This window comes from Pygoscelis adeliae, unplaced genomic scaffold, assembly GCF_000699105.1.
Source record: "Pygoscelis adeliae isolate BGI_AS28 unplaced genomic scaffold, ASM69910v1 Scaffold71, whole genome shotgun sequence".
NCBI lineage: Eukaryota > Metazoa > Chordata > Aves > Sphenisciformes > Spheniscidae > Pygoscelis > Pygoscelis adeliae.
The window spans coordinates 551,377-564,353 of record NW_008824356.1 but is presented as its reverse complement, the minus strand read 5'-3'; the positions used below and the strand labels follow the sequence as shown (position 1 = coordinate 564,353).

At 34.9% G+C, this 12,977-nt stretch overlaps 1 protein-coding gene across 1 annotated transcript in view; it reads right to left on the bottom strand.

The window, feature by feature from the left end:
• Positions 1-2,051: 2,051 nt before the first annotated feature.
• SCFD1 (sec1 family domain containing 1) overlaps positions 2,052-12,977 on the bottom strand; it is a 52,455-nt gene continuing 41,529 nt past the window's right edge. The window contains exons 20-24 of the mRNA XM_009319341.1: positions 11,425-11,477; positions 8,673-8,706; positions 7,340-7,405; positions 3,242-3,310; positions 2,052-2,275 (exon numbers count right to left, since the gene is read on the bottom strand). Of these exons, the coding sequence (XP_009317616.1) occupies positions 2,252-2,275; positions 3,242-3,310; positions 7,340-7,405; positions 8,673-8,706; positions 11,425-11,477 (246 nt within the window). The 3' untranslated portion in view covers positions 2,052-2,251. The remainder of the gene's footprint in view (positions 2,276-3,241; positions 3,311-7,339; positions 7,406-8,672; positions 8,707-11,424; positions 11,478-12,977) is intronic.

The following is a 12,977-nucleotide window of genomic DNA, read 5'->3' as shown; positions in this document are numbered from 1 at the left end:
AAGCTTGCCAAAGAGCCAGCTCACTTTTAACATTGTTTGCCTCTAGATTAACTACGGAGACTTCTTGTACAGCCTTCTACATTCCTAATTCCACAAGGGGTGTTTAGGGCAAAGAGCTGCGTAACAAAAACCAGCACGCCGTAACTCAGGTTGTGTCAGAAGGGAAGAAGCACGATGAGTACGCTGTCACAAAGATAGAGTGGTAAATCTGAGATTTTCATGGTAACAAAGAGCTTTAGGACTACTAATACAACAAAACCAGAAAACTAGTTTGGAGAGGAAAGAGAAGAATGTTTGAAGTACTAGAATTGTATTTATTTGTTTTTTTTAAAAAACCAAAACCCGAATTGACCAGTGCATGCTTACACAACAGACCTGAAGATCCAGCTATAAAGCTGGGCACGAATGAAACCTGCCCCCAGAGGCAGTGTAAAGACTGCCAATTAAGTTTTTGAACACAGCAACCAAAGTAATTTCTGGTATCTTTTCATAATTTACTGAAACAGCAAATTCTGTAAGCCGTGATTTAGGAGTGCTCCTGGTTTAAACGAGCAGGGTCCATCATATCAGAGGCTGCCACAAGATCTGGACAAAAAACAGTCAGCAGATTTTTTCAGAACTTGGTTGTCAGCTGCAAAGTTAAAACTCTTTGCATAGCAAGCACAGCTTTCTTGGGGATGGATTATTTCAAGCTCCTGGAACAAACTCCCACAGGAAGCAATAAACACCTTAAATGTCATTTTCTTTTCCAAACGCACTTTGGCCTGTTTTTACTGACAAATATAGTATATGTAAGGAATTAGAATAACAAACTGCATTTGATACAGTGAGTCCTTGCTGATTGAACTATGGGAGAGCACTCATATACAACAACTATTATTAACACCACAATAAATATATTTATTGACTTGGCAAAGTAAGAAGTTTAAAGTAGTAGTGTGGAGCAGCTTACAACTCTTAGCTAAGTAACATTATTACTTTTTGATAACACAGTCTAGATTATGCATATTTTTATTGTGATACTTTTAAGGAATAGATCAACTGCATTTCTTGTACAGATGTTCTGAAAAAAAATCTCGCTTGGGAAAAAGTATTGCCTTTAGAGCAAAATTAACATTCAACATTGAAGAATAGTGCAAAAAACACTGCTGAAATATTTACAGTAACCCAGCAATTCTACGATCTCACAGTTTGTTAATAAACCCATGGTAAGTGTTTTCTTTTCACTTTTTGAGTATGCTAGGCCTCATTTTGAAGACATATTATTGCTTCACCAGTAGCAGTGCTGTTTCCAGAAGGGACATTTCTAGAGGCAGATACCTACATCTATAAAGAAATTTTGTTACCTTCTCTCAATTCCCATACACACTCTCCAGAGCTATCATTACTGGCAAAACTTAATTATATCATGAGATTCTTTGAACTACTAAACTGCCTCTACCTAATGCAATTGTTAAAAAGTGTATTTTAAATATGTGCTTATAAAACAGTTAAGAGCTGTTCTGTGAGTGAGACTCGGTTTCTTCCCAAACGTAACAGTCCAAAGCAGTTACAATAAAAAGTGCAGAGGAAAATTGTTAAATATTTTACAGTTTGAAACTGGGACTATGCAGGCAAGCAGTTTTCTCTTAACTTTAAGCGAAAAGCTAAATTACTGTATCAGCAACTTGTACTGAAGGTAACTTCAAGTACATCTTTGGACCATCGAGCAAAGACTGCACAAATCTAAGTACAAGTATAAGGACTTTGGTAAAACAAAAGGGTAAGAACTAGAAGCAGTAGTTCTCTTGCACTAAGGCTGGTTGTCTGTGGTCCTAACAGGCAGTTTTGTCCTTTTCAATTTTGTTAAATAAAGGTAGTCTGGCTCTCAAGAAGAACACATCTCCTAAAGACAGACTTGACCTTTTCTTCAAGCTATTGTTTTGTTTACTGTAACAGAAACCATATGTAAGAACTTGAAAATGCGATGCTTTTCAGCCAGCTCTGTCATATACCATAGCTAATACTGCATTTGGAATGTAATAACGTGAAACTGACCCTCACCAAAAATACAGCAGGTTTTAAGGTTTATTTCCGAAATGTTGGTATACACCGTAATTATTAATTACAGGTCTTTTTTTAAAAGTTATCATATTAATGAAATGGGTTTAAGTTTTAATATAATGACAAAAAAGTTATAGATATGAAGATATCTGAATGTTGCAACAATTCTTTGTTGTCACGTTGCCGTCCCGGTAATGGTGTTTCAGTCTTATTTCTGGCCAAGTTGGGACAGCTAAACACAAAGAGACAGAAAACCATTAGGCTAATCTTATTCTTTCAGTCAAACTAGTACCCAGTTCATACAGTAAACATTTCTGCCCTGTAAGTTTTGTTTGTCTTTTACAATGAAAAGTATGCTGGTAATAGAATATTTAATGCATACCCTCACAGGAGAGGATCTGAGCTTCAAATCTTAAGATTTGAATAAATTTCAGAAGTAATGGTGCCGCGTACACAGTCAAGTCTTGGAGGAACGAAAAAGTTAAGTAAGCTGACTGAAGAGTTAAAAGCTGGTAAGTACCGTTTGTTTTGTCTCCTTCAAGTGCAACAAGAAGGAATTTAGTTCTTTAAAATGTAGTTTTGAGTAACAATTTATTCTCATCTTAGTAGGAAGTAAAACCATAGGTGGTGACAGCTACTGAAGGGCTATTATTTGCTGACCGCCATGAATAATTTTTATTTTGCTTTTGTATTAGAATGAGGCATAGAGAAGTAATGGCAACGATAACTTTTTTTTAAAGCACTAAAAGACTGATTTTAATTAATATAGGTATGGATAATCTCAGGCTCCCACCAGGTCAGTACTTATAAATTAAAGCAAAATTTAGGACAAAGGTTTCAATATCATAGCTGAATAGCAGTTTTTAACTTGTGAAAGTCGCTAGAATAGCCTGGAAAGACATGCTATTTGTGAAAGTATCAGGACTGAGTAATTTTCTTCATTAGGCAATTATTATGAACTTGTTCACCTGCCATTACTTGCGAACTCACATTGACAATACAGGCCTTCAAAAGTTAATTAAAAATAGTGACTCCAAACCTCTATTTCAGTCAAGGGAAAATAGATAACAAGAACATGTATTAATCTTTCACAAATTTGTTTGGTTTTTTTTAAAGCCACGGGGAGATGTAAAGGTAAATAAGTCAACACGCAGTTACAGAAGTAATAAATATTGCAGAGGTTATCAAAGGTACCTACCTGTTTTATAAACTGTGTAGCATTAAAAAGTTCACTGCAGCCATACAGGACATGTTTGCCTTGTTTACCCTAAAAAAAGAAAAGTCAGGAAAAAATCAAGTATTTAACAGAGTAGCAGAAGTGGCTTAAAGTAACTGTATACCAAAAAAAAAAAAAATCTTGATGATGTTGAAGTCCTACACTTTTGGCTGGAAAAAGAATAGTTGTTCCACCAGAGGAAAAAAATCTGTAATTAAATTGAAGTGGAAAATGAGAGACCAGAGGCAGAAAGAAAGTGGAAAAAATGGGGCATTTTACACATTTAAACACACTAGAATGCTAAGTTCTCTGACATATCTATGAATGGCTTGAGGAAGGTAGCAACCTTACTTGAGCAAACCCTATCCCCTAAAATAACTGGGCACTGCACTAAGACTAGTAACAACATATTTACTGTTTCTGTTGTGTTAGAGCCTGAACACTTCAGTCTGTAATTCATTTCCAGATGATGATGTTAAAAACAGCACTTTTTTTTGTAAAGGGATTCTGAAACAAAATGTTATGTTGATTTCAATCAGATGCATAATAAACATGTTTGCAGTGAACAGTTAAAAAGTATTCACTTGATAGTAAGGCTGCCAAAGTGCTACGTTAGCATTTTGGGAGTGAAAATTAGTTTAAGCAAAACATAGTTTCAGACTGAGTTTATTTCCAGTGTTGGTTAATAATCCCATGGATCTTCAAAGTTCAAGCACAGGCTTGAGAATAGTTAGGTAAAACTTACTTATTAAAGAGCAAAATAGGAACGTAAGCCTTGACAAAATGATTTTGTTTCATTATATATTACTAATTGTGCTGTTTCAGCAGAAAGTAACAGAGGCAGATTCTAACAGTCCTTAGCCAGTGGTCACGCGCTGTTTGGGGAGATGGTAATCCTGGTTCAAGTCCTCGTCTTTATTAGTTTTGAGTGGTTTGTGGTAATAAGCTATTCTCGTTGCGGAGCAGGATCCTGAGCTTGCACCTTTCCATGTTTCAGGCTGGTTTTTTTAATCTTGATGCCCAAACAGGTCTGGTTTTGATCTAAACTGGTATTTTGATAGATTCCACTTTCAGTAGTATGACTGAATAGCATTTGTTTCTGCCTAGTACCAATTAAACTATACAAATAATTGTGAAATGGGACTGTTGCCTTTCAGGCAGCTCTAAAATACATTAATGTACACTTCCAGTCTGTCATATATATTCTTCTGAAAGTGTAATTTTAAAAATGTGTATGCTTTTATTTAAATTTAATTACTTAGTCCATTCAAGCAAAGAGATGTATCTCCAAATAATCACTGGAGCCAAATCGAAACTGCTTAACATCTAAAAAAAAATAACCTCAGTACTCTTCAAAGTCCAGATTTTTTTAATGACTGAAAAACTATGCTGGATTTACATTTCTTGTGATAAATGATAATGTCTATCACAGGTAGACTAGAACAGATTATCAAGCAGTACCTTTCTAACCATCTACAAAAGGAAATTAAAGGACATGCTAATTCTTTTGTACAAAACAGTATGCTAGTCTCCTCTTACAGGCTCCCTATGGCTTGCAATTCTGATGACACATTTTCAGCATGTTGAACTGAACTGGGCCAATATATCTATTTTAAGGCACAATCTGCCTTACTGACATTATAAATATTTGCTTTTTGATGAAGTGAGATAGTCCATTCTAGCACAGAACTGCAAATAATTGGATTTGAGGGTTCCTCTCAGTTCTCCTACAAAAAAAACCCAGAATGTCAAAGCTGAATGAACATTGCTTCCTGTTTTAGAAAGTTTTAAAATACTTTCTCTGTGCTTTCAGAGGCAAACTGGCAAAACAGATAGTGCTTAGAAAAATAAAGCAGTGAATAAATCTTTGGTATCTGCTTGCAAGAACAGAGCTGTTGATTTTTCTCTTTTTTTATTCTGGAGGAAGACTGATTGACTATTAGAATAATCAATAAGCTACATCTGTTGAAACTACAGATGCTGGAAGCATACCACATGGAAAAGCAAATTTTATTGGATAAGCCTGTAAGAGTCACCTGGGAGAGGCAGACAAGTCTCTGGGGGGTGGGAGGTAGAATTAAGGCTTTCACTAACCTTTCTTGTTTTTGCAAGAGCAAATGGCCAAGTGGAATAAAGGTGAGGGGAGTCTTCCCCCTTGGGAGGTCATCTCCCACTGACCAAGTACGCAGTCCGATTGGAGAAACATACAGCACCCTTCAGCTGTGACAGCTGGTGATGAAGAAACCTCTGTCCACGGGTTCCAGAAGAAGAAAAACTATGTCCAACTTCTGACTCTCCGTAAGATCTAACATTACCATTCCTGTAGTTTGCAGTTTCTTCTGTCCTTTCTATCTACCAAATGACCTTCTCTTTGCCCTCTTATTCCTCAGAAACTTCAGCTTCCTGCCACTTTATATGAAGTGATGTGTTTAACTTCTCATCATACAAATGCTCTGTATATGCACATACACAGCAAACCTCAGCTCTGTCAATATGCAGCTATGTATCAGAGAAGATTCAGAGTTTTATTTTAGTAGGAAGTAATAAATATACATTGCAAATACACATGTTGCTGGGCGTCTTTTTAATGGATATGGCACCTGAGGTGATTTTGGGTAAACTAAGGAGCAAGCCAAAAGTTTGACAATGCACTCTGCTACAGGCAGATGCCCCACTGAATGCTGTAATTAGTCATCAAGAATAGTGATAAGTGCTAAGCTGAGCCTAAATAATTTCTTTAACTTACATTCCTCTTCCTCTCCTTTCCCCTATCCAGACCAGCTCTGTTCCAAAATAGTTGCCTGTTAGAGGCGGAAAACAACCCAGCACACACGTTCTGACTTTATGTTCTTCAAGATTTACCTGGACATAAAGCTCTCGTGTGCTTGTTTTGTGGAAGAAGTGTTTTATAGTGACTAATGCTCCATATTTATTCTTTTGTGTGAAAAGCCTCAATCCAGTCCACCACAGGACGAGGACGATCGTACCACGAACAAGGTTAAGAGCAGGAAGGAAGAGTGGTATGCTGCTGCTCTTAAATAATTTATTACCTACTTCAAAATTTTATCAAGGTTCCTTTTGTATTTTTTTTTCTTCCTGGAAAGTGCTTGAATCCCACCCCTGCCCCCCAAGAACTGTAACCATGTAGTTACTTTTCTCCATCCACTGAGTTTTGGTATACATGTGTTCTGCTAGGCTGGCCAGCTGGAACCAGAGAAATTAAATCTATTATACCAGCATTACATAGTTGGTTACATATTTTCTTCTTTGTGCATATGACACCTCTTACGATGTCTACACAGGATCAAATGATGCAGCATATCAAGAATGAGCTTCCATTAACTCATTAGCAAAAAATTCTAAATGTGGGTAAATATTAAATGCTCAGATATTGATGCCTGATGAGCCGATCTTTGCTTTGACAGATGGGATAGTATTTGCATTATGTTGGCTTCTGAAACAACAGACATTACGCTCAGGTAAGATTGTTGTAAAATAAGATAGTGTTATCTGTAGGCCTTGTTTTGAACTGACTTCATATTGCTAAGTTACATACGAAAAAGTACTGTAGTATCTCGTTTGCGAGATTGATCAAAATTAGATAATTCTGAGCAGTTCCTTACTTTCAAGGCTATGATATGCTACAGCTGCTTTACTTAACAACAGCAAATGAAAACTAGTAATAGGACTCTCAAACAATATGAACAGCCAAAGTGACAGCATTTGATGTAAGAATACAGAAGACTGGTTAATTGTTAGCTACATCTGCTGACAGTTTTCAACGACTTCAGTGTGTAAATTGTGAAGACAAAATAAAGCAGAATGCAGTTTATTTACTCAATTCAAAAGTGCAACATGAGCAAAAATACCAGAAACAGTAACTCTTTGTTGGTCTGAATTAACAATCCCCATTTTCTAGTGATTTCTTACATACTTTTCCCCCCCAGACTGTGTATATAATAAGGATGTTAAGGCTAATTTCATAGACTTAATCTTCTAAATACTAAATGTTACAGAAAACCTGCTAAAACTGGTTTATATCAGTAAGTTATAGACTACAACTGACAGAAGTGCACATACCTTTATGTAGTCAATAAGATTTTGATATTCAATATAGTTGCCTCCTCCAACTACAAACACTATTGCCTAAAAGGCAACACACACATAATCAGAATATGCATTCCAATTCTTAAGAACATTTCAGTAGTAAAATATATACCAAATCCTTAAACCTACAGCAAAAATCATCCTAATCACACTTCAGTCTAATGAGAACTGGATACAGAACCACTAGCTTCCTACCTGAAAGAAGATAATAGAAGAGTTTTAGTAGGATGCAGAATAGCAAGCTGAGAGCTTTTAACGTGTCACTATCTTCTACTAAGAAATATTTGAAACATATGCAGTTTCAACATGTTACTTTTTTGTGCGGAGATGTCTCCAGTGTCCATAGGAACAGGTAAAAAACTTCTATGGATGCTTAAGAATTAATTCAGGACACAAATACTTCTGCTATAAAGGAATACACTTCTTCATTATTCCCCACCCCACACTTACTACTGGTAATAATCTATAATATTACAGGTAAAGGCCATCAGTATTTTCTGGGCTATGTTTAAAAGACAACAATTAATGAATAGAAGAAGGAGACTTAATAGTTGCATCATTTTTGTTAACATTCACTATCCACAATTGTTTGACTACACTAAATGAAATTTTTATAGACTTTATGTTACTACTGACATTTTTGCTATGACATAGCCATATATATGACATCACATGGCATTTCTTTTGTTCAGGAGGATAATTAGGACATTTCAAGACAAATCCGAGACATCTGTGTATTGCCAAGGCAAAGATTTTGCCTATGAAACTTGGTAATAAGATCAGATAAGTAAGACTTTTATTATTTGCAAATATTTATGTTGAAAAATACTGAAAGTTACTGGCATTTGTATAAAATGACAACATTTGTTGTTCTGCTTTTTTCCTTTAATTGCAGAGGCTGTTTAAAATACTGTCACTTAAATCAGTGGTCAACACTGCTGTTTAAAGGCAGACAAAGGATTAAATCTAGAGAGCGTTCTAAAGACGTGGTATAAAAATGGGGGTTTTAAATTGCTGAGTACCCAATTATGATATTAATAAATCCCTGTAATTACCTCCAGAAGAATTTTCTATATTTTTTTTTTCTCCAGTATTAATTAATGCTTACATAGTCCTTTGAAGATGAAAAGACTTCTTCAGAATAACAGGTAATTATAATTAATACTAGATGTAATTAGTCTAAATGGTTTTTGCAAACAAGACCTCTTGTTTTCTTAATCATGATCATAAAACATGACTGGTACTTCAGGGTTTTTATTTTTTTTTTAACACATGAACACTGAAAAATAATTTCTACGTGACTTACCTCCTGGAATGGATTTTTGTTTCTTGGAACTGAGCTATAAAAAAACCAAAAACAAACTACAACTCAAATTTTATTAGAGATTAATGTAAACATGCAAAATAAATATCATGTACACATCATGTTTATGGAATACTACATAATATTAAACAAAGACATGAAATAGAACAATAATTGCCTTTCTGCATTCATTCTGCAAGTATTTTATTTAAATAATTTGTTACGGAAAATCATTCATTCTACAGGAATGAATACATGAGTAAACAGCAGGTTTACTTCATCAGTTTTAAGGTTGCTGTTTGAATCATAAGCTTTATGACAACACTTCTTTTAGAGCTGAAAAGCTCTAACTATAGTGCTACTAGGTAGAAGCAAATAGAATGAGTTAAAAAAAAAAAAAATCAGCAGCATTACCATGGTTCGTTAACACTTACAAATCCTGCTTACCGGAATCTTAACTACGTAAGCCAGTCAGTTTGCAGTGCCTGCATATATACTTACTGATGCTTCAAAAATCTCAAAAACTACTACAGGCAGCAGGTGTGTGTTCTGCTGTCAGGTGTCACAACAACATTAGGATTAAAATGATTTAAGGAGGAAGAGGTAAGTTACACTTTGGGTGGTACCGACTCTTCCTCTCCATTTGAATGCACAGTCCTAGCCACAGGGAGGTGGCAGGGAGAGGGGGAGAAACCTCTTTTCCTGCATCACCTTACACCTTCAGGAGGAAGGAAAAAAGCAAAGAGAAAGCTCTGAAGGGTCAGTCTGCTCTCCTTCCCTTTGCTCACACGCTACCACTACCTTCCTGCCCTGCACTGGCCTGCAGCCCCATACATCTTATGTTCTAACACAGATTAAAAGCATTGCATTTTTCCCTTCAACTTATCTTTTCTCTCATTTCAAGAAGTTTTCTGAGTGACCAACAGCAATTGACTCAACACAGATTCCACTGTATCAGAAAAATAGGTTTTAAGAGGGAATGGCTCTCTCTAATATGTCGTTTTGATCTATCATGAATACTACAGACTCCCCATAAGGAGAACTATTAACCCAACTCTCTCATTGTTTGAGTATGATATGACAAATCCACATGCATTTTGTGTCATCCTTTCAGAGGGCAAGGCCTGTTTATACTTGACATAGGCTTTCCACAGGATATAAAGCTACTGTTTTGCTAAGACTGAATTATAGTAATGCAGCTCCTATTCTATTTAAAAAAAATAGGTAGAAATGACAGTATTTCTTCAAACAGGAGTAAGTTAGAAAAAAAAATTCATCACTTTCTAGTATCAATCCATTAATTATACTATTTGATATTGCTATTTTAAACTAGTAATATTTTGCCAAGCCAGCTAACCTATGTTTTTTTATCATCTTCATAAATATTTGAGGGGAGAATTAGACAGACCCCTATACGGCTATACTAGAGTTTTGTTGTCATGCTCAAATATGATTTAAGGAATATAACTTGATTTTATGTAAAAAATCCAAACAAATCACAAAACAGAAATTATAAGCTTTTCCCTATGATGATTATTATAGCTACACAGAATGGCACGTTTATGAACTGCTGTAAATGCGTATCTTCACATTGTTTAAAGCAACATAAGAAATACATGGAGTGGGTAAAAATGCACATTTACATGAGAAAAACCCTTTGGCTTTAATAGAACAAATCTTTGCACTTTTGCACAAAATCCTCCAAAAATGCTATAAAAGCATAACAAAACAATGAAAGTTGCAATTAAAATGAAATATAAAATATTGGCAGTTTTTTCTTTGATGCTTTCAAAATCTGCTTATCTTTGAAATTATATAGTCTGTAATCACACCTTCCAATAAAACATACATATATTATCTGAAATTTGTTTCCTATTACTACTTATGCTGTCAGAAATACACTTTCCATGTTTCAAGAACAGAGGAAGTGGGGACAGATTTTAAGGCAAATAACTAAAACCAAGTCTGGACCTACTTTACCCATACTCGTCCTGTAATAAACCCCTGCAATTAAATGAGCTGATTGTTTTCCCACAGCTCAGATGAAAATTATTTTTAGAAGGTATGTTAAAATTAAGTATCTTCTCTGTTTCTAGGATATTAGAGGTGAGATTATCAGCCACAGTTATTGGTCAAAGATATAAAGCAAAATATATAAATTTATCAACTTCTAGTGTAATTTCTCTTCCTCTCTTTTATTAAACTACTATTTATTAAACTATATCCAACTCTCCCTTCATATGCACATGAATATAAAATGTGCACCTGCCTATACAAGAGCAAATGCAGTCAATTTTTAATTATTCTTTTGCAAAGTTATTAACGAATTACTAAAGAAGGGTTGTATTAAAATTTTAACTGTTTAAAAAGTGATGAAGAAATTTTGGTGCGCTGATGACTTTTTAATTTAACAGTGAAAACCCAGAAAGTTTCAAAGCAACCAAGCAGTACAACTATAAAGTATTCTAACATTTATTATTGCTAAATATTAGTACACGTTCCTGTGACTGAACTGATGTACATGTTAGCAGCATGTTCAGTCACTGGAACAAAGATTATTTTTTTTGCAGTATTATAAAAATTTATCTGGTTGATTCAAGTTCCTGTTGTGAAATCCTTCAACACCAACTGTCTTGACTTAGAATTAATGATTAAAATTAATTACGTGGAGTCAGCAAGTAAAATAAAAACGGATTTCTTAAGTTAGCCTTTTCACAGGGTACAAGGAAAGAAGCAAAACTCATAGTAAACTCACCTGTCACTGCCTCGTAGCATCTTGGGGTCAAAATACCGGTAGTCATCTGTCTCCTATTAAAAAGCATGTTTTTATCTCAAAAGATCGGAATTTTGGCTTATGAATTTCTGCTTGTATCTATTACATTAAACATCAGTCAAACTAACATCACTCCCCATTAGCAGTCACACCATTCAAAATTAATTGTCCACTAATATTTATAGTATTTGTACAAACTGAACCAGTACAGAATAAACAACAGTGAGAGAGCTATGAAGGGTGCTATTGAGCTTTTTGTTTCTGGTTCATCTAAAATTGACTTATGACACACTTTCCAAAAAATACACTGGTTGCATAAGAAATCCCAACAGAAAGGCAGTATGCAGAAACTAAAATTAAGGTGTCACCAGCTTAAGAGGAACATCACGGGGTTAGTTATAAATGCTAAAATTTTCCAGGTTATAGAGATCTGATATTTATTTAATATTATAAAACAAAACACTTCTATGGCAATGAATGCTAAATATAAGACAGATCAAAATCAGCTACTGTTATGTAACTTACCCTTTTCATTTCATGATTTATGACTACTATTAAACCAAAATTAAGCTCTTGAAGAAGAAATGAGTTCCACAAGAGTTTGAAAAGTCTGACTGCCTAAACTATACAAAAAAATTTCTTCTTCACACAAAACACTGAAGCTCTTCCAGTATTTTTTATTGGCAACAAGCAGGATTTTTGCCAATTGTTACGGATGAAAAACAAAACTTCTTAGTAACTCCTTCTGACAACTACTTGGCTTTCTTCTGTTTCTATACTACATTTTCATCCAGGTACTGTGAAGTTTAGTTTGTGGGTAAACTGCATGCAGGACTACAGTTGATTTCATCTGGGTGCTTACATGGAAGATCTCTGTGTTTTGATGATTCTGTAGAGCAGAAATAATTCTTCTTGAGTGGTAGACGGATTATCTGGGGAATTTATTAGAGCTCACAAAGCATAACTATCTCTTCTACTACAAAATGTTTAGTATACATGTGGTGGTTACACACAGACAATAAATGTAATTGCTATTAAAGACTTTTATGTAATTACATAGAATAAGTCTCTTATCCTCAAGTTTGGCTTTTTAAAAAAATTAATTTAGATCTAATTTCACACTGAACCTCTGTAAAATACTTTTATATGCTCCACCAGGAATTTCAACTGCATTTGTAAGTCTGCCAGCATTCATGATTTTGGCAGCCTCGCACATAAAGGTGGTATAGCAACTCTGAAGTAATGAGAAAGCTGGCAATAGATAAGATATTGCTAGACTAAAACTGAGAGGCATTTGAGAAACCTTTAACTCAGATAAAGAGTTGCAGCTTCCCTGCTTGTTAGAATGAATTACAGATTAATGCCAGAACTAAAATCAGAGTTAAAAACCCAGTATTACAAACATTTCCTCATGCACGTATTACTGCTGTGTTTTTTGCCGGTGGGCTTGTGTAAGTAGACACACAAAAGTGGTAAAGTAATAGAAATGTGATAAGCTAGTTTATTTTTTTTGTTGTTTAAATACACCATTCCTG